Source organism: Acanthisitta chloris, unplaced genomic scaffold, assembly GCF_000695815.1.
Source record: "Acanthisitta chloris isolate BGI_N310 unplaced genomic scaffold, ASM69581v1 scaffold19291, whole genome shotgun sequence".
Classification (NCBI taxonomy): Eukaryota; Metazoa; Chordata; class Aves; order Passeriformes; family Acanthisittidae; genus Acanthisitta; species Acanthisitta chloris.
Window position 1 is genome coordinate 19,349 of NW_008656802.1, and position 22,110 is coordinate 41,458.

The 22,110-nt window shown below is 42.6% G+C and overlaps 1 protein-coding gene across 1 annotated transcript in view; it reads right to left on the reverse strand.

Moving 5' to 3' along the window:
* Positions 1-1,334: 1,334 nt before the first annotated feature.
* LOC103811505 (ubiquitin carboxyl-terminal hydrolase 22-A) overlaps positions 1,335-22,110 on the reverse strand; it is a 64,638-nt gene continuing 43,862 nt past the window's right edge. Inside the window, exons 7-14 of the mRNA XM_009084482.1 lie at positions 19,998-20,145; positions 14,144-14,249; positions 11,920-12,078; positions 9,848-9,974; positions 7,686-7,777; positions 6,168-6,230; positions 4,261-4,410; positions 1,335-2,235 (exon numbers count right to left, since the gene is read on the reverse strand). Of these exons, the coding sequence (XP_009082730.1) occupies positions 2,193-2,235; positions 4,261-4,410; positions 6,168-6,230; positions 7,686-7,777; positions 9,848-9,974; positions 11,920-12,078; positions 14,144-14,249; positions 19,998-20,145 (888 nt within the window). The 3' untranslated portion in view covers positions 1,335-2,192. The remainder of the gene's footprint in view (positions 2,236-4,260; positions 4,411-6,167; positions 6,231-7,685; positions 7,778-9,847; positions 9,975-11,919; positions 12,079-14,143; positions 14,250-19,997; positions 20,146-22,110) is intronic.

Below are 22,110 nucleotides of genomic sequence, written 5' to 3' on the forward strand. Positions count from 1 at the left end.
GGTGCGCCATCCATCCATCCACGCATCCATCCGCAGCGCTCCAGCCGTTTCTCGCTGGCGACAGGAATGCTCGGGTTAAGCCGTGCAGCGCTCAATTACAGCTGCCAAATCAGCTGAGCATGACGCTGGGGACCCGCAGGTTACTCGGGCAGGAACGCCAGCGCTTCCAGGACAGCCCCCACACGGCACCCGCGCCCGGGCTCTGCTTATTTGGGCTTCAAGGGGCTGCAGCTCCTTGTTTCCTCTTCCTTCCCTGCTGCACAGAAGTCTCCTGATGTACAAAACCTCCTCGTACTCTTCCAGGCTGTGTGCAAATCATGCAGTTCCACCTTTTGTGGTCCTTTTGTTCATGCTCATTTCCAAAACAAACATACCCAATTCTCTTGTTTTCCAATTTTTCCTGATTTCCACCTGTGTCTTGGGCAGATCAGACACCTGGAACTCTTTTCTAGAGCACAGAACCTGAAGGGTTAGGCCCCTCCATGTTCTTACCACACTGGCAAAGCCAAGGCTGGGTATTCATGCAGAGGTTAATGACCAGAGAAGCTGTGGCTGCCCCATCCCTGGAAGCGCTCAAGGCCAGACTGGATGGAGCTTGGAGCAACCTGGTCTAGTGGAAGGTGTCCCTGCCCATGGCAGAGGGTGGAATGAGATGAGATTTAAGGTCCTTCCAACCCAAACCACTCTGTGATTCTATGATTTTTGGTGTGATTCTTACACCAATTTACACAGTGCCCAACACTGACACCTTACTCCCTCCCTAAGGAAGGGAGAACAAAGCTATTTTTGCTCTTTCAGCTCTATGTTCTGAACGGTTTCTCTCCCAGGCTGTGAATCCATGCCCAGCCCAACCTCCTGAGAGCAAGATCCAGCACATGAGCAGTTACTGCTGGTACCTCAACCAGCCACAGAGCGATGCAGGGGGAGAAAAGGACCCAGAGCTGCAAGCTAAGCACACCAACACACAGACTGTGGTTCTGCAAGAGGAGAAGAGTATGTGAAGAGTTAATCCATGTGGGAGGATACAAGGAACCAATACCAGCCTAGCACATACCAGGAAAATGTGTTGTTTACTTAGAGCACTGCAGAAGGGCTCAATAGCAGCAGATCCATCGCTCAAAGCTGCCCCAGCAGCGACCGCTCCCAACAGATGGTACATTTTTCAATACTGAGGTTCTCTCAAGTGTCAGATATATATAAATCCACCTTTGGAAGGCAGCAGGGGAAAAAAACAAACCAAAACCAGCAACAACAAAACAAGCACTTTTGAGAAATTCAAACTTATTGACAAGGTTTAGAAAAAAAGAAAAGAAGAAGAACGAAGACCACTCTTACAGTATAAACACTCCAATTCATTCATTTTTACTGATGGTTGCATTTATGAATTTCATTCTCGTGAAAAAAAGGGAATAAAAGGAAAAAATTAAGAAAATAGCTATTTATAGAAAACAAAACAAAAAAGGGCTCAAACAGAACAAAATCTGTGCTGATGCTTTAGATGAGCAGTCCGATGGCATTGAACATTACCTGTGCAAGCAGGCATGCTTGGAAACCTGTCTGAGTGCTGCAGCTTCAGTTCCACAATCCAGGCTTTCTTTTATGGTTGTTGGAAAAAAAAGAGCCTAATAGTTTCATACTGTATTTATTTAATAACTAAAATTCACAAATAAAAAGATACTTGCAAAGTCCTTTAGTTATCTCATCTCCTCCTCCTCCACTCTACTGCTTTCAGACCCATATGCATAAAAAAATGGGTTTGGATTTTTAATTTTCACTGTTATATGATTGGTCGTTGGAGCTGAAGCACCAAATGGAGAAGATGCTTTATGGAGATGAGGGTAGAACCCTTTGCCTTCCCACACACATTTTGGAGGAACATAGGAGATGTACCAGTGCCCGGACTCCTCTGCTCCCATTTCCCCCACCCAGAGCATTCCTTTCATTTTATATTTCCTCTGTTAATGACTGACTGTAGCCTCTTTTCCCCCTTTCTGTCCTCGTGGGACTGCACACACGTCGGACATTGTTCATTTCTCACTCTCCAGGCTTTGAGTCAGTGTCAAGTAGGTCCTGTTACAGCTCAGTGCGAGTTGGTTTGTAATGGGTCTGTTCATTTCAGGTAGGTTTGTGTGTCGATTCAGAAGGCTTGGTATTTTCTTCCTTGTTTGTATCTGACAAGCTGCTGGATAAGGCTATTCATACTCCAGGAACTGTTTGTGATAGAACAGCAAATATCTGCAAGAGAGCAGAGGGACAGTTTCAGCTCTCTGCTCTGCGTTGGAGCAGATGAGTTTCCATTTATGCAACCATAAAAAATGAGGACTATTAATTTTGGTTTTCTTTGCAATTTGAAGTGATTCCAGGGACAGTAACCAGGGATGAGAAGGAGGGAAGCCAGCTGACAGAATTTTACCAGCAGCTCAGGAAACTGAACAGCTGCCCATCAAACAGGAGCCCCTAAACAGCAAACAGGAGCCCCAAGGATGCCCCATCCCTGGAAGTGTTCAAGGCAAGGCTGGATAGAGCTCTGAGCACCACAGTCTTAGTGAAAGGTGTCCCTGTACATGCCAAGGGGGTTGGAACTAGAGGATCTGTAAGGTCCCTTCTAACCCAAATCATTCTGGGATTCTATGATTCTATGAAACGTCAAACCTACTCAGAACCTGAAAGCTCTGGACAACTGGAGCATGTTGGTGCTCTGACATACAGCAACCATTCAGCACTGACACAAAATGAAGGTGCTTTAAGGTGCAACTGTTGCTTTGGATTCCCAGGACACTGCACACTGCCTGCCATTTCCTGCTGCAGAGGCACGTGGGTGACACCTGGGTCTCCCAATCAAGTATGAGGTGTCTCCATCTGTACTCAAATCTGGTGTTTTAACAGGAAATTCTTCCTGTCCTTAATTACTCTGTGTGTAGAGCTACAGGAGGAGCCCAGCCCTGCAACAGTCACATGACAGAAGAAGGGACTCATGTCCACAGCACACTCCTCACGCTGACGCAGTCACTGATGAGTCTTCACATGCTTCAAAGCACTTCTGATACTTTCCAATTGTTACCATTCCATCCAAGCCCTATGGAGATTCCCTCACACAATGCAGATCTGCTCAGTGTCAGTGTGATCCAGGGAAATGGATCACAGCTCAGTCCAGCCTTTGAAAAGATGACAGTTGTGTGGTACATCCTCTCCTCCTTGCCTCTGGCAGGTTCTTCATGGACACACCCCATCATCCAAGCACCAGAGCCAGCCACTTGTTACTGAGTTAAAACAAACTCACTTCTCTGCTCACCTCAAAGCAGAAATTCCTTATGAAATCACTTAACACTAAAATTCAGTTATCATAGATTGATTTTTTTTTTTTTACTTCCTGACTTAAGTTCAAAAAATGAAAAAATGGGAAAATCTATTAAAAAAAATTATGAAGTGAACATCTGTGCCTGCAGCAATCCCTGGAAATGTCAGGAATGATTAAAACCAGGATAATAAAGGCTTATCTTTAAGCCAGTACCAAGATCACAGTTGAAAATGCAAAATGAAGACTTCAGATATGAAGTTTCTTTATTCTTGAACCACACACCAGTCCCCAGTGCTTCCCTCAAAGGAGGAGCACCACAGTGCTGCCCTGCACTCCCAAAACCTGTGCAATGCAAATACCTGAAACCCTCATGTCAATCTGAAATCAATTTAAAGCTGTGATCTAAGAAACAGCTCATCTTCTCTCCCTGCCTCCCATACAGACTTGTCTCTCTGGGTCACAGAATATCCTTAATGGCTTTTCTTCAAATCTTTTACACTCAGAGTAATTCAAAGGTTCTGCAGGCAAAGCTTGGATTGTGTCATGGAGGTAAGAGCTGCTCCTACACTGGGTGATCATATCACTTTGGTTCTCAGAATCTCTTCCACTAGCAAGAGTCTGGACATGAGCACCAGTCAGAGAAACTGCAGTCACCTGATGCCCCTCATCCTTCCCCTCTTCTTCCTTCAGCACATCCAGGGTTAGAAAGCAATTGTGTGTGTGTATATATATGTACACACACAACATGTATATAGGTTAGAAGAGAAATACACAGCTTAGAGAGCAACTGTTTACATCTATATAGCTGTGTATCTATCCATGCACTGAGCATTACACAGAGACAGGAGATAGTCAAAGACAGAAATTATCCTTCTCTGTGACAAAGGGTTTTTTTTAAAGAAAGGAAAACCCCACAAAGGTCACAGTTGCCCTTCCTTTCCCCTTCCCAGCTCAGCACTTACCCTTCGCTGTCTAGCACATCTTTAATGCTAGCCTTGGTGATAATGGCATCATCACACTTGAACCACTGGTCCTTGTGCTGCCGGATGAAGCTGGTATAGTGCCCACTCTCCAAGGTTCCCTGGTGATTAACTACTGCAAACAAGGAATACCTGGGACAGGAAAGAGTTAATGAATATGTGGATTAAAAAGGGGGAAGAACAATGGGTATTTTAGGCAGAAGCTTGTGTTCATAAACATTTATAGCAATAGTAAAGGATCTGATCCATCAATAAAAGAGCATTAACTGGGAAGAGGGTGTCCTTGCCCAGGAAAAACAGCACATTTTTCTTTTCCTGTCTTGCTATTTCTGCAACTCTCCAGTCTGGGGACAGCCATCAGCTTTACCAGTACTGGCTACTGAAGGCTTTTCTTCTAAAACAGATCAATATTGATGCATTCCTGAAGAGGACCACTGATTATCCACTCTGACCTTCTCCTTCCCTGAATTCATTCCTCTAGTAAGCCAGAAAAAAATGCATTTGAGCTATGGGGAAAGAGATAATCTTAAGTATTTCTAGCAATAAACTGCTGTACTGATAATTTGTCCGTAGTCTGTAAAGTCTGTGCCTGTTTTGAAGTACTGAATACATTCAGTCTCAGCTTCCAGCTCTCAGATGCTGCTGTGCATCTGCTGAAAACTAGCAGACACATCTCTGGTCTGAAGAAAGATACTGATAGTCAAGTTGCTCTCATGTTCTTTTGCATTTTCTTTCCTTAAAAAGGAGAAGACTGAAGGCCTCAGCTCTTTTTTCTAAGGTAAGATTCTGTTTCCAGTCTTAAATACCCCTGTGGCTCTTTTTCAAGTGTTCTCCACTATCTTTACCTCTTTCCCAAAAGGCTGTCCTCAGACTGTGTGTGTGATACAAGCACAGCTGCACAATGGTGAAATAATCTCTCTAATCTCACTTGGTATTGTCCTATTTATGCTCAAAATTCACAGAGCTCTTTTGACACAGCAGTGCCACAACAAAGCACCTATTCACTGACTGTCTGCAGAGCCACTGATTTACAGTCACCCTCTCTAGAGGAGTCCTTTAATCCAACTAGGATGGACACCACTCTTCAGTCCTAGCTGGAGTATTCTAGGACTGCCCCAGCTGTTCACTGGCACTCAGATTACTGAGCAGCCCAGATGCCTCTGCTCTCATTACCTACAACTCTCCATTCTTAACAACTTCTCCAACTTAAGGCCTGTGCAAACCCCAACAGTGATGAGCTGTGTTTCTTTCAGACCTTTGCTAACACCATTAAACCCCCCACACCTAATGATTCCAGCTGTAGAATCACAGAACTTCAGCCTGGATGACAACTGCACTAACACCTGGTTAGCTTGTTTTTAAATCTTTGTGTGATTCCAGTTTACTATTGAATTTTTAGTGCCAAATGAAGTGCCTTGAATTGAAACACACAGCAGCAGCATAAAACTAGCAATGAAACTTATAACCCTAGTCACATGAAAAGATAAGGCTTGTGTGACCATTTCTACTCCCATAAAGCTATGGATGTGGTTACAATTACACCCTTTACATTCTTGAGGAAGTCCCATATCAGCCCATCATTTATTCTGACTGGAATCATCCCCTGACTGGAATCAACCCCCATCCCCTGTAATAATTTAAACACAGCTTTTGATCTTGCCCACAGACTGGTTGCTGGGGGTAACACCCTCAGCTCTGCAACTCAACTGCCACAGCCCCATGGAAGGGCAGGAATTGTAGCACGTGAAGATTTCTCTCGCAACAGTTCAGACTTACTGTGCTGTCAAATATGGTAATGCACTGGCACTGCAGATATACAGCAGACACTATCATCTCCTTCTAGAAGGCAACTACCTTTCACAATAGGAGTCATGGAATGTACCACTTACTTATTATCATTGTTTAGACTATCCGTCGGCTGCTGGTACTGCCCGTTCATTCTGCTCTCTTTACTGCAACACACACACACACAAAAATCCAGTCACTTAAAGCAGAGGCTTCCCAACCCCGGGAAATAGGTCTGACATGACACAGCTTGTTTGCTGAATCCAAGTCCTTATTCCATAATGCTGCTGAGCAGCAAAGGGCTGATTAGGATGCTACAGATGCTTTATTTGCTCTCACAGCAATACTACATTGCAAACATCATTTCTCCTCCTGGTCAAGGCTTCAGTGCTGCAAATACACATCTGTTTACGTCAAATGTTTGATCCAAAAAGCTTAAAAACAGGTTAAGAAAAGATTTGTATTTGAAACCCAGGAAAATATCTAATTACATCAATCCTTTATCTGGTGATGGGTCAATCATGCTGGCTCTGACTTGTAAATTCATTTTGTGTTTTGACAGCAGCAATAGGATTATGCCGCTGATTTCATAGCCAGAGAAATTCAGACTACTGAGTTATGCCTGCTGATTATCCCATCTCTGTTCTATTATGCTGGCTACCTTTCATCAGCAGAGCCTGTACCATCCAGGGAGAATTCACCACAGAGGAACTGGGAGTCTCGAAAGCTCCAGAATATATTGGAATAAACCATATATTCTCAATGTAAGACTATTTAACAGAGCTTCAGGGCTCTCTTTTCTCTCCTGGGGGAAAAATCTACTTACTTTTTTTTTTTCCCAGGGAAAGGGAGAGGGCAGGCAAAGCTTGAAATTACTAGTAAAATGTTAGCATCCAACAGAGCTTCTCTGCTAAGAGATGCCATGTTTTGGGGCTTCAGATATAAATCAATATGAGTATCCTCTTGCATATTTGCATGGAATACCTGACAAATACTCATTAACTGAGCTGATTAAATTCCTTTCATAAAGGTGTATTTATATAAATGTCATGTCTGCCACAAACCTGGGAGGTGGGGGAAGTCTTGCTGTTTCTGTGTAAACACCAATTAAAAATACCTATTTTAGTCTGGACTATGTTTTTCATTCTTGCAGCATTCTCTAAACAGAAGCTAAAGGTACAACACAAAAAACCCACATTTGCATTTGTGCAGGAATGAAAATGAAGGATTTTTACAGGCATGAGGTTAGGTGTGGGCTGGCTAACTGCACAGGATGGTTGGTGGGTGGGCACTCAGGTGATGGGCCCACAGCAGAGATCTGAGGGCACTGATGGACCTGAGTCTATGAATTTCACAGGCATCCAGAAACAAAAAACACATTAATGACAAAAATTTCACGTGCAAATCTGAATCCTTTTCTGACACAAGAAACTCAAACCAGGTTATCAAAATACAAGTTTAGAAAAGCCAAAACTCTCACGGAGGAGCTCGTGGCAGAAGTGCCACTATACACACTGTTCTACAGCCTTGACTCAAGGGTCCTCCACGTTTCATGCTGCACATGTATGAACTGGTAACCAGTTCTGTCCAGGTCTGTGGGGGATTTTGACCTTGGTACACACCTGGAAGCCATGAAAGGTGTCATGTCCAGCTCCAGTGGAAACGAGACATACGTAGTGATCTTCCGCCTCAGTTTGGCTGAGTGTTCAAACCGCTGCAGGCAAAGGGAAGAGGTTTTTTTCCTTTAGGGAAAGGCTAAGTTTTATGTGTTTATACATGTCCTAAGCTTAGGAACAATAACATGAAAGCATAGTAGCAGTCAGTAAGTAGGAACACCCCCAGATTTTTCCTATCCCCATTATGAACACACTTCTAGCAGAAAAATAAACCACCACTTGTGGGGGAAAATACAATATTCATTAGATTATTTACCTTAATAGCTATATGAAAACTTATTCCCAACTGGCATTAAGAAAGAGATAAATGCAACAGAGAGCAGAGCAGACACAGCCTTTACCCAAAGGGGTGTTCATTTGTACCAGACTGTTCAACCCCATGGCTGCAGCCTACCCTGGCACACAGGACTGGTGACAAAGGGAGTTTGCCAGTCAATTCACACACTTAATCCACCCATCCAATCATCTCAAGTGACAGGAATCAAGCCTACACAGGAATACTGATTCAAATGAGGGCAAAAAATGGAATATGATAACAAAAAAAGCCTCATCCCTCAGCCAAGAGGGGCCTGCAATACCCACCATCCTCTCCTCACCCTCTTGATTGAACATTAAATGGGAACAGGAACAAATACCAGAAAGAGATGAATGAGTTTCTATTTAAAGGCAGCTTCTCTCTCCATTTCTCAGAAATTCTGCTCTATTTACACTTCAAGTTAATTATTTTCCAATTGTGATGCCATAACAATTCCCTAGCAACAGATCCAGATGTGAAAAGCTGAGATTTCTGTAACTCTTATCTTTTGTGTTTCTTTCTTGCTTTAACACATGGTTTTGCATAGACCGGACAACACAAGCACTTAGGAAAAGTAATTTATTTTCCAAAAAGTCTTCAGACATTTGGGATAACACAGATACTGGAGTGAGTGTAGGAAAGGAGTTGAGCACATTCACCTTGATTTGTCCAAAGAGCAGAATCACTGAGGTGTATCTTGTTAACAACTCTACAACTATGAAACCCCAACACCCCCAAAAACTGCCTCCAAAAGCCAAGTACTCCTCAAACATCAAGCTACTCATGCAGGAAAGAATGCTCTTGTCCACAAACAGCCAAAGAAGAACAAGAACTCTGCTACTCTCAAGCCCATTCACACTAGTATCTTTGGCATGTGACATTGCGTATCATCACGGTTAATGCTCAAGGTGCAGCTACAGAACTGCTGCTGTATGGGGGTAACAGCTGAAGGTATGCTTATCCAAAAGTATGGGAAGGCCTGGAAATTAGAAATGGAAGTCTTTCCAACCTGTTACCAAAGAAGAACAAGAACTCTGCTACTCTCAAGCCCATTCACACTAGTATCTTTGGCATGTGACATTGCGTATCATCACGGTTAATGCTCAAGGTGCAGCTACAGAACTGCTGCTGTATGGGGGTAACAGCTGAAGGTATGCTTATCCAAAAGTATGGGAAGGCCTGGAAATTAGAAATGGAAGTCTTTCCAACCTGTTACACCTTTTTCCAGTATGTGCCATCACTTTTCAAGGACCCTTTGCCTCCTGACAAAGAATGACCTTCACCACCTGTGCTAGCTGCCTACTTTGCCCCACATTTCAGACAGAAATTGTACAGGACTAAACTATCTGAAGGCATCAACTGTGACACTATCTCCCATAATTTCATGTGACACCATCTGCTTTGGAAATGTTTAAAACTCCATTAGAGCTGCTTCTTCACTGCTATCAGAACTTTTTCATACTTTTCCTTCAGCACAGAGGCACTGTGTCAGTAAAGTGTAAAAACTGTACCATGCAGGATGAGTGAGTGTCAGCAGATTGGTTTCTGCAGTGGTTCAGGTATTACATCAGCCTTCCACTCTTGTCTCTAGATCCTGGTTGGTTAAGTTCCCCCAGACACACTGCAAAGCTCCATTATAGATAATGTAACAGTATCTTAATAGAAAATCTCACTGGGCAATGCAAGCTGCTCCTTATATTCATTTAGATCACAAAAGTTTAGTCAGTGAAAGCCAGAAGATGTGTCTAGGAATTTAGCTCATCCTCTCAGAGTAAATCATGTGCTCTGCTCTGTCTGTCCCCTGTGAACTTACTTTGAGATGAAAACAGGCCACAATGGGTAACTTCTTCATAGTGAGTTGTTTGGTAGATTCCTGGTAGCTATGGCAACCACTACATTTGATTTTGGCACTGCTTCCTAGATGTTCTGGCCTTGTAAACCTAAAAAATACATTCAAAAGCAAAGGGATGCACAAACCAATCAGATGACTTTTCACACGTGCTGAAAACACCTTTACTTGTGGGTCACTGGTACCACAAGAGACAGAGTGCATGACTTCTAAGGTCATTCTGAAAAAAACCCTATAATAAAATCTGTAATAATGTAAAGTGCTATGGTTCAGATATCCAAATCTGACACTGATCACTGCTCTACTTGGGAACACTGCACTGAAGTGCATCAGTGTCTGGGAAAGGAGCTCAATGTTGGTTCATCTCCTGCAGCAGAACAGCTAATTTTCACACAGAAAGCAAAGATGGTTTTTTTCAAACCCCAAAACATTGGTATGGAAGACACTCTTCTGCAAGACATTTCTCCCTTGTAGCCCTCCAGGGCTGGGATCAAAGCCCTGACACGGAAAGGGCTGTGAACACAAAGTTCTTTTCACAACACAGACACCTTTCTGAAAACCTGTGTTGACAACTAGGAAAATCTCTTTCAGAATTTTCAGACAGAACTGCTCAAGGGAGATACAGGAAGAGATGATTACAGAATAGAGAACTGCCCAGAGAAAATGCACTACCTCAATGTTCTCCCTACAAGCTAAAGCAAAATCCCTCTTTCCCAGAAACTGTCAGCACGCAAGTGCCAACACCATGGACTGTCAAGTCCTTTCCTCCAAGCTGAAGACTTCCCTGGGGCAAATCAATCATCTCCCCAGGGGCTGCTTTACAACTAGGATGCTTGAGATTAAATATTTCAGGATATAATTGAGCATTGTACATCAATGTCACTGACCCTATCCTGCCTCATTCTGACTGTGGTCAGTGCAGCCTCTGGCATTAAATGCTATCCCAGCTCTGGGTCTCCCCTCCTGTTTGACTAACAACATTTCCTTTACTTGCCCTATGTGCCACCATTCTCTGGTTTTGTTTTTATCTGCTTTTATTGTTTGTTTTCTCTTAAGTCTCTAAAAATGCTTACAAATTTGCTAGGTTTGTTGTTTGAGTGCTCTCATCTTTCTGTATTTTGTCATATTCCTGCTCAATCCTTCCTTCTCCAAGCCAACTCTGGTTGCATGGCCACACTGGTCAACATGAAGTTTCGCAACTTCCTTCCTGCTAACTTTTGGGTAAAAACCTAGACCCATCCCCTTTATCCACGAGAGTTCAACTTCTTTCCAAGATCCATACTCTTCAATCAGCAATTTCTCAGTTGTACCATTCCCCTGTTTTATTAAAATTATTGACTTTAACAGTATCAAGAAGGTTAGAAATCAGGTGCTAGAGACTGTGAATTTGTATTTCAGAAGGATTAGCTTTGCCCATGCTACAGGTAACCTCTTCCTCAGACATGAGGAATGACTTTCAGATCTGCTAGAAGATCCAAGTTAACTGTGTACAGAGCCAGAACTTTCTCTCCAGTTACCTGTTTCCAAGATGCCCAAGTTTCAGTCTCAGAATTAGCTTTTCTTTAGGAGAGCTCCATTCCTTTAATCCCTAATGCCATCCTGCAACTTAGCAGGCACTAACTGACCCTCTGCTTTGCTTAGAGCAAAATCAGCTTCACAGTTGGTGTTACAATTTAGATAAATATCATTGTGAACTCTTTTCATGTGCTTTCTTAGCCAACACAACCAAGAACACGGAGACAGGCACTAGTGATTTTGATGATTTAAACCCACGTTGCCTGGCAGCAGCCAATGCAGAATTTGTTTTCTTTTTGCATTGTGTGGTAACTTGCTTTGATTGCTTATTGCCAGTCCTACTGTTGCTCTGAGCTTTCCTTCTTTCTCATATGCAAACAACTAGAATATGTGTAAAAATGCTGTCTGGGGACAAAGCCATGACAAAGCATCACTTCGGCCCAGTTCAGTGCCATCTGGAGAATAGCATGAAGCCAAATTTTCTTCATCCAACCCCAAAGTGTAATTGTCTCATGCCATACCTTCGCAAGCAGTCTGTGAGAGTGGTGGTGCCTGACACGTGGCTTTCCCCATTCACCACACTGCCATCACTCCCTGGACTCAGGGGCCAGAACGGGGTGGAAGAGCCCGGCAAATCCAAACTGATGTCCCAAAAAGGGTCTATCGTTGTGGAAACGCCACTGTGAAAAAGGAAACAGGTTAATCCATGTTTAAAGGAAGGAAAATGAACAAGGAAAGTTGCTTTTGGGTGCACAAGGACTTTGGGATCTACATCACCCCTAGAGGGCACTCAGAGATGACAGAAAATAGAGCTGCTCCAGAGTGTTTTCACACAACTGATTGTTTTCCTGGCATTTAAAAGCTGTATGTTCGGGATGTGATGTACTCAATGCAAAATGTAAGCACTTGATATTCTCCCACTCCCCGCAGCTCTGTGACTCAAGGGAACAAGCAAGGGCTACTCTCAGAGAGAGGTACAGGTCACACTATTGACCAGTATAAACCAGTTAACTTCTGTGTGCCATCCCACTGGTGTAGCAGCACAGTCCTCTGGTCAAGACAGGGAAGCTGCTGCTTAGGACTACTTCAAAAAAGAGAAAGCTTTTAAACACTTTGGGTGTCCAGTAGTGCACTGGATTCAGCTTTGCACTTCCTACCAGCATTTCCTGTAGTCTTTGGAATTTGAGAGGCCAAAGAAAAACTGCACCAAGCAGTAGAGTATGTTCTCCATCAGATTTCTCTACAAGACAGTTGAAGACAAGACAACAGTCATAGTCTCACAGTATGTTAAGTGGTTGGAATGGACCTTATGGATCATCTAGTCCCAACCCCCTGCCCTGGGCAGGGACACTTCCCACCAGAGCAGGTTGCTCAAGGCTTTATCCAACCTGGCTTTGAACACTGCCAGGGTTGGGGCAGCCACAACCTCCCGGGGTAACCTGTGCTGGTGTCTCACCACCCTCACAGGAAAAAATTTCTTCCTAATATCTAATCTAAATTTCCCTCTTTCAATTTATACCCATTACATAGTCAAAATTTTAGCTGGTATTGAGTAAAATCTTTTCTTCCAGAGTTTAAATTTTTAAGAGAACTCCAGAACTTCAGGGGTCTGAGCTCCCAGTTTGGAAGCCTTTTCTCTTTGTACTCATAATGTTTATTTTTTGAGTTCTCTCTTCCCCTAAAACTAGTGTCTTTCACTCTGCAATCTCATTAAGCCTTCAATATTCTGCCTTTTCCCCTGCTTCATTTGTGCAAAAGCTGTCAATTTTCAAAAGAAAACTTCTTTTGTTCAAGTTTCATCAGTGCTAATATTGTGTCATAACACATCAAGCTTTGCAGTATCACATAAGGATTCTGCGGCTCTACCAGGCAAAGAACAAAATTTCCTATGTTTTCCTTACAGTAAATCTTCTGCAAATCCCTCCAGGAAACTGGGAATAAAAGCAGATTCAAACAAGCCCAACCCAAGAGCCCATCTGCAGGACAGCAAGAATGCAAGGCAGAACAAAAAACAAGAACTCTGACTTCTGCACTATGGAAACACCAAACATCTCCACAAAGAAGTCAACTTACTCCAGTACAGAGCAGAACAATAAATACATTTTTCCTTACTCTTGTAAAACCCTAGTTCTGGTACCTGAGATTACATTAGGTATCAGCCTCTTTGAAACCTCTCCTGGCGACACATGAGGCTCCTGACTGAAGAAAAATGTGACTGTGCATCCGAATCTTCTTTAAATATAGTAGCAATTACATACTTTCAAATCCAAAGAGATTTGGAAGTCTTTTTTTAATGAGCTTGGAAAACCACCATCTTTTTCAAGGCTAGTAAAGAGTATGTGTATAAATGTGGTACTTTCCAGGCAGCTTTTTTTGGTATGCCCTAATATACTGGCAGTGAACTAGTAATTGATTGCATGTAGCTGATAGAACTGTAGAATCACAGAATGGTTTGGGTTGGAAGACCCTTAAAGATCATCCAGTTCCAATCCCCTGCCATGGGCAGGGAAACCTTCCATTAGACCAGGTTGCTCCAAGCCCCATCCAACCTGGCCTGGAACACTTCCATAACCTCTCTGAGCAACCTGTGCTGGTGCCTCACAATGCAGTGTTTACAGAGTTCTCGTTGTACTGGAATTTTGCTGGTGTTTATTGGTATTCCAGAGAGAAAAGGTTCAGTGCATTGTTGCACTGGAGGAGGTACAGATTCTAATCAGAGCTCAGGATCAGAAAAACATGACTTACTGGCAGACTTGACAGGTAACATCAGACTGCAGTCCGCCTGTGAAGATTTGGTCTATGATGCAGTTACAGTGGTTGGGGTTGTTGGCCTTCTTCCCATTATCATCACCTGCATGAATGCAAACACAGGCTGAGAAGTCAAAAATCCTCTGAGGGAACCAGTGGTTTGTTTTGGGCTATGTCTCCTGTAACTCTTTCTACCACAAACTTATACTGCAAGTTCACATGGGCAGTAGAGAACCCTGTGTTGCACACTGAAGAAAAGAACAAGGAAACAAGAAAAGTCCTAAAAAAATAGAAAAGATAATCAGTAGGTGACAAGATGCAGTTCACTCCTGTACGGGTGAGCAGAGTGAGGGAAGAGGGTTTGTTGAGACACATTAACCCCCTGCCTGCTGCTTCCATCCTGTCTTTCAATGTCAGTCTGTACTTTCCATTCAACTTTTCACCAGTGGGAACATTAAAGATGTCTTATCTCAAGTCGGAGATAATGCTGTGTCCTCCTCCAGCTTCTTCAGAGGCACAGCAATCCTCTGAGTTCCCAAGGGGGCCAGTGAGTGCATTACCATCTTACAGAAATCACAAACTGTCACTGCAGGGCTCAGGAGCACAGGAACAATTTTTATGAGCTGAGTGCTGAGATTAGGCTAATCCAGCTTTCTCAGATTAACCAGATTCAATAACCAAAAAGTTCTTCATACAGTTCTCAGCTTCAGAACCTCCTCCCATTGCCCACAGGGGACCTAGAGTTCCAAGACTCTGCACTGCTTATTTTCTTTGGGTAGAACATATGCAACTGGGTTTGCTTTGCAACCAGAGATGCACACACCAACTGTTCTACAGCACCAGCTAATTATTTTGTGAGGTACATCTTGAAGATGCCTTCCCATCTCCTACAACAGAAAGTGCTAAGACACAACTAAGTTTGGCCAGGTTTCCTAGTGCCTTGAACTGAGTAGGAAGTATCTGATTTCTGACCCCTCACATCACAGCTGTTCCTCAAAAACAACTGACTCCTAGCCAAGTATGTCAAAGAAAACACCTGAAGAAATGAAAAGTGCAGGGCAAAAGATCACTTTTCTTGTGTCTGTGCTGCACTACCTGCTGTCGTCTTGCAGCAGGAACAAATAAGATAATTTTCTTTTTTTTTCCCCCAATGAAACTTTTGGAAGTTTGTTGAGAAACACTACATAAACTGACAAAGATTCCACCTGATCCTAAGCGTGGAAAAGCAGCCACAGGTGATACCTACTAAGCTGCAATATGCTACTTGAGCTAATTAGATCCTAAATGCCTGAAAAAACTCTCTCTTGGCTGCTGGATTTAGGCTTTGGGAATGTCTCTGTGAATTGTCAGGAAAAGCACATTGTTTCCTTAAAACGGCTCTTGAAGAAAATGCTCTAAAAATTAGATTTCGAGTGGACAAGGTTCAGGTTGGAGGTTATCAAACCTGGTCTCAGGCATTTCTTTGCTGGGAATTTCAGTTAAATCTTAGGGAATTTAAGAGCTTTTTGAAGTCTCAATTATGCTAAGCTAATTAAGAGGGGCACAGAGCAGAGACACTGTACAAGACATCCTTCACCGACAGAGAGAGCTCACTTGGAAACTTTAAAGAAAAAATAAATTATTGTTTTTAAAACACCACTCTTCCTTCTTAAAGGAACAACACGCAACTACCACATCCTTGTCATCTCACCACTCCAAACACTAACTCCCTGTTTTGTTTTGAGGGGGTAGAAGCACAAAAACAGTATTGAGAGCTTTTCCCTGGACCACAGGTACCACCCTAGTCGGGCACCTTTTCCACACAGCCACTTCCACCCACGGAGAGAACGAATCTCCCTTTTCAATTACACAAGTCAATTAGGATCAGTGATGAGAGGGTCTCTAAAGAATATCCTGCAAGCTTGTTCCCAGCAAAACAGAAGGGCATTACCCACTCAACATTATTTCCCATGACATTTGGTTGGAGAGGAGGGAAAAAAAGAGTAAGATTACCACCTACTCACACTTGTCAATATGGAACAGATGCTGAGAGGAGGTATATTATGCAGCTGAGAACTAGAAGCTGCTAGATTGTTGTGCTCAACTGAAGGTTCCCTTCAACATTTCTGTCTCACAAAGTAGGCTTTAATTTCATGTATTTTTCAGTTTTTAAAACTGGGCATAATTCTTACTAGGGAAATCAGCAGCTTCTTCTTCAGTCACAGGACTAAACCCAAACTTGAAAGTACATCAATGCACACACCAATGTCGTTACGAGAATAGCAGAAAATAGAGTTTAGAAGTTTGGATTCCAATGAAATGCAACTATTTTAAAAAAAAAGCCCAGAAGTTACAGCTGTGTCTGTGCAATAAATTAAGCATATTAACTTGTGTTCAGATATATAAGCATTTAATATACTAGTAAAGGTAAATAACAGCTAGGAACTGTAAGAAGAGCTATAGATGACTTTTCAACATTGCTCTTGAAGTAAAAATAAAGCAGCTTTGCCTCCATCTTCCAGTCTGTATGTTAAATGAGAGAGAGGAAGTCAAGAACTGGCAGGTTTTAAAAGGGGATTTCATGAAAACAAGACATTAATGTTAGTATTTCTGCTTCCCTTTGGCCCCAGTGTTCTGAACATGTGCTTGCTATTCTTCATGACAAAGCAGTGCACACACCAGTTTACATGGATCAGAGCAGATAACATGTTTCACAAGCATATGCTGTATCAGTGCCTAAGAATATCACTCAGGATTCACAGAGCAGGGTGGTGTTTTCCTCCCAAATCTCAGCACACCATTCTTTTTCTGTCATACCTTGCACCAGGCTTCAGATTTGCCTTGTGGCACTCCTTGTTCAAGGTGAATGCAAAATGCTTCATGAAATCCAAATAAATGAGGAATAATCAGCTTTGCAGTAGCACACTCTTTTTCTTAGACAACTGAATAAAGTTTGGGATAAAAATATAGGATTATTTCCATTTTTTTATCTTGCTTTTTGAACCTTTGTGTGTCCATCTCTGCCACTGGATTGCTGCTTTTGCAATAGACACAGAAACCCCACAGCCAGTGACATCCCTGGGCTGGTTACTACCTCTGAGCTGCTGACTTACTCCATACAAGAAAATAACAATTCTGGTCTAAGTTTCTCCAAGTTTCACTATGTCTGAGCCAAAGCTGGGAAAATACAAAGCATTTGGATGATTGGAACCTCACTGTCATGGGAGTCTGCAGAATCACAACCCTGAATTGCTTCCAGAGCACTGGTGATAGAGATGTATCTGTCACGGTGACTAAATGCTGACCTAATGCTTTATAGACTGGACAGAAATACACATTTTTATTTTTTTTCCACCAAAATACTACTTTCCAGTTAGATCACCTTCCTGCAGCTGTTGGACTCAAAAATAGTGATGCACAGTCATGACTGGACTCCTTTCATTCAGAAGTATTTCGTATTACTCCAGCAGCACAGAGGATGCTGCTGAGGGTGCAGAACATGCCCTGCACAGATGCCACAGCTCAAGACAACAGAGCTACCACCCCTGGGCCAGGATTTACACACGGTCACACAGGTCTCCTGGGCTTCCAAAACTTCACCGATGCTGCTAAACCAAAGGACAGATTCAATCAGCATTAAAAACACCAACCAAACCAACCCAAACCACTCCCTGGGCCATCCCACATCATCCTCTCAGGGCAGTCTATTTTATGCCTCACAGGATGCAGGATTACAAAATTTATCTTTAATGGACATCAAAATCATGTACCAATAATGAGCACTCACAGCTTTCTCTGACTTGCATTAGGACACTTCCTAGAAAGCTGAGGAAATGGAATGGAAAAGGGATAAATGATCAATGTTAGCCAAAAAATATCACTGGATATTTATACAGTTCTTAGGATAAGGGACACTTTAATCCACTTTGGTGCCTGAAGCCTTGCTGATCATGAATAATACCAAAAAACTAGGGCAGATTTTTCCACAGGACTTTATTTTACTTCCCTGTGCGTTAATTTTACTTCACTGTGTGATAATTGTAGAACTTGATTACTATTGACTGGAAGCTTTCAAAGCTTTTTTCATTCAGCAAAAGAAATATTTAAGATTGGCAGGGGAGGAATTATTTGCTTACTGTAGCTGTAGGACATATTCTCACTACTAGTACTAATATTTTTCCATCTGTACACCTCACGTGCCTCTGTGTCTGTGCACACACAAGTGTCTAAATGGGAAAACGTTCTCATTAGGTTGAAAACTAGTTCATTCCAAATGTGGTTTTGCATGACTATACTTGAAATTCTGGTTTCGATTAACTTGGTTGGTTCCCACACAACTGCTCGAGCACTTCTTTCAGATTACCTTGATGTGGTATAGATTATTTACCATAATTTAATAAAAGTCTCTCTACTCCTTCAGAAACAGGAATCTGAAAACCTGAGTGCACAGATGTCAAGGAAGATAAGTCAGACACATTCTTCATTTAAAGCCAAACCACACGTGCACAAAAAAAGTCTTTTCAGATTCTTTACCAGCTCAGAAAGAGCTCAGGGGCCTTTATTGCTGCAAGTTTTTTGTCTTTACAGTTCTGAGAAGCAAATGCTACTTCTTCAGTAACGAACGGGGAAATACAGAAAAAATACAAACATATTTTACATCAAAGCTGATGAAAAAAGTTTCATGACCTGTTAGCTCAATGGCTCAGGAGCTTTACAAGAAGCAAGAAGTGTTTCTGTTTGCAGCTGAGTTTCTTCAGTGCTAAGATGTGAGAGGTAAATATTTGGGATTCTGTTCCCTACAGTAATTCCACACTAGTCTCATCAGGATTATTGGAATTCCATCAGGGATTGTCCCATGACAGATATTAATCACTACAAAAGAACCACTCTAGGTACTCCTGTCCTGAACAGTACTTCTTTTGGAGGAGATCCTTTTGGGGGACACCTATTCTGGATCTGAACAAGCTCATCTGCTTCCACGTAAGGATATCTCAAAGATAAAAGCAAGACTTCAAAACTGTCCAGAGAATCAGCAACAGCCTTCCCCTTGACAGTCCTCTGATAAGCCAAAAAACTAACCCCTAAGTGCCTTCCTAAGAGCATTTGAGGGAAGCTGAGTGCTTCAAAGCTTCTTTTCAGCGACTAAGGACTTTTTGTTTGTTTTGCTAATATCAACCCTACTACTGTGCCCTTGGAGGAATAGTAAAAATTGCTGTGCTTCAGTAAGAGAATCAACCTAGAGCAAACATTGGCAGACTGGGAAATTTTCAGTTCAGATTGAGTTCAGCTAACTAACAGGAAACACAAAATTTCATCTGATATTACAAAATCTAGACTCAGACTCTCACGTCTAAAAGCAGGTCACTATTTACACTGCATTGTGCAATGATGCATTGTTATATACAGGCCAATAAAACAAGATACCAAAACCACTCAGCTTTTGTTCTTATCCATCTTTCTGTCAGCAATTTGGCATCAGAAACACAATCATATTTAAGCATAATAATATTAAGCCATAACCTCCCCTATGACATTTCCATCCCATGACACACGGAGTAAGAGTTCTAACTACCTCAAGTATAAATAGAAGCAAAATGGCAATTGAAAAGAAAAGGCAGTGACTCACAACCAATAAGAGGAGAACATGATGGTGATTCAAACCAATGTAGAGGCTTGTCTGCTTCTAACCCTTGGTAATTTCTGACAGTGGGATTGGTTTATTTATTCATAAATATTTTAAGTCTACTGAAGCTTTTTAAAAGGGACTTGCCAAGAGTGCTGCACTGGCACTACACTTGGTTCAAGAAGGGATTGTTCCACCTCCTTTTGATGCACTATGCCTTGTTGGCTGAAGCCTCAGTACAAGCCTTACCTTTGCAGTGTCTGTGTAGCACATCTAATGCAGCAATGAGGAACTCGTGTGCATCTTGTTGCTCGTACCCTGCTAAATGCCGTGCGTGAGTCCATACCAGGTGCAATAACCTATATGGAATGTGAGGAGATCGGTGCCCAGAGTAAAACTGCTCAAAGCAAAGAAAAGGACATGACTGTTAACAACTCACACAGCCTCAGTGCATTTAATTATTAAAAACTTCAATGAGTGCAGTTAATCAAATCAATTTAAACCGTTTAACGCTGATGGCCTTAATCCTAAAATAGAGACAACTTTTTGTCACAGGCTACTGAAGGAGTGATTTCAGAACTGAGCATCTCACTTTTCACCCTTGAAATTCCATCATTTTGTGATGGATTAGCCAGGGAAACGTGTGGGTGCAGGGAGTGGGGTAGACAGACATGAACATCACTCAAAAATTCCTTATTACTTCCACTGGATTTATTAAAATAGCCTGGGGGTGGGAAAGAAAAAATCCTACATTTGAAAGGATGAGCAACTTCATTCACAGATTATGTGAATGAACTGCACCCCTAGATCAGTACAAACACTGAAGATGACAATATCAGATGCAACTGTCAGTCAGTCCCAGCCCCAAGCCACAGCAACTCTGCAGCCAAAGGCTCTGCACAGTCCTATGTTATGGAAAAATTTCCAAGCAGGACAGCAGCCTCATACCATTATTGGCCTTTTGCTGATGGCTCTACCAGCACAAGGCTTTAGAAAGAACTTCACTGAGCCAGCTGTTTGCAGAGCTGAGGGCACCACTCCCGTCACCTATCCCCAGAGCCAGCTGCCGTTCCCACTCCGGCAGGGTGTCACTGCCTGGAGATCTGCTCCTGGACCAGCTCCTGCATCTGCTCCTTCATCTGCTTCAGTCAAAGTCTGATGAGCTGGCTCCAGCAGTGACTGAAATTGCCCCAGGTGATCTTGCCAGAAGCACATTAGAGAGTGCATAGACCAATTGTTCAGCCAGCAAACCCGTGATGTCAAACACCACTGCTGAGTGCTGAGACACAGCTGGGGAGGTAAATCAGGGCAGAAGAGGAGGACAGATAACTACCCACAGACATTTTTTTAATCAGAAAACATCCAGGTCCCACTTAAAACACCCAAACAAACAAAAAATTTCCAAACAACCAACCCAGCCCCAAAAAAGACAAAGCACCATCCATGCTAAGGGTCTGTGTTCCCCTGGCTGGAGGTTCAGCCCTTCCTTCACCATGATCCCAGCTCCAAAAGCAAAGCAGAGATGCTTGTGGTGAATCCTGCAGGGAGCCAGGAAAGGCCCAGGAGAGTTTATTCACAAAGTAACATTTTATTTTTAATAAGTAAGTCATTTTGCCTTCCCTAACCTTTGGGAAAGGTATTTGCCAGTAAAAGGTGCTTGCAACACCACAATTATGTTTTCCCAAGATCCTATCAAATCGATGGAGGTTTATTTTCAGTTACTCTTCCCAAACAGAAGACAGCGAGCGGCGAATACACAGAACCAAAATAAGATTTAGACCCCCAGCAGTATATAATTTCTCCTCATTGGCAAAGAGAGCTTCCTTCCTCAGCCCTGAGTTTCTCCCTGCACAGTCTCTGAGCATGTTACCCCAGTGCAAGCACAGACACTGTGCTACAAACCTGCCTAGAGAAAACAGACTGTATTTTAAGGGACATATTTGGCAAAATGCAGTACAATCTTCTCATCTAGTAATCATATTTGTAGGGTTTTCTAAAAGGTCTTAGTGTGCTTCCTCCCAAAGAAATTCCTTTCTTGCAAGCTCTGCTTTTTCCAAACAAGCAGCTGCACCTCTGCAGCCAAACACCACAAAATGCCTCTGTAAATAAAAGGATCAATAGCTAACTCTGATGCCAACAAGAATGACACCAAGGGACTGGAGCAGGAGTGTGGTAATTGAAATCTGCTGACGCAGCTGCTACTCAACATAATTCAGGGAACTGCAGCAATAAAACTTCCCTGTTCTGTCACTCCTCACAATTAGTCCCAGAGCTCTCTGGTCATTTTAACCAACAGCACTCAGTGTAATTACTCCACTGCAGACACGAGACCTGCCAGCACATTGTACATTCTCTGGTGCTT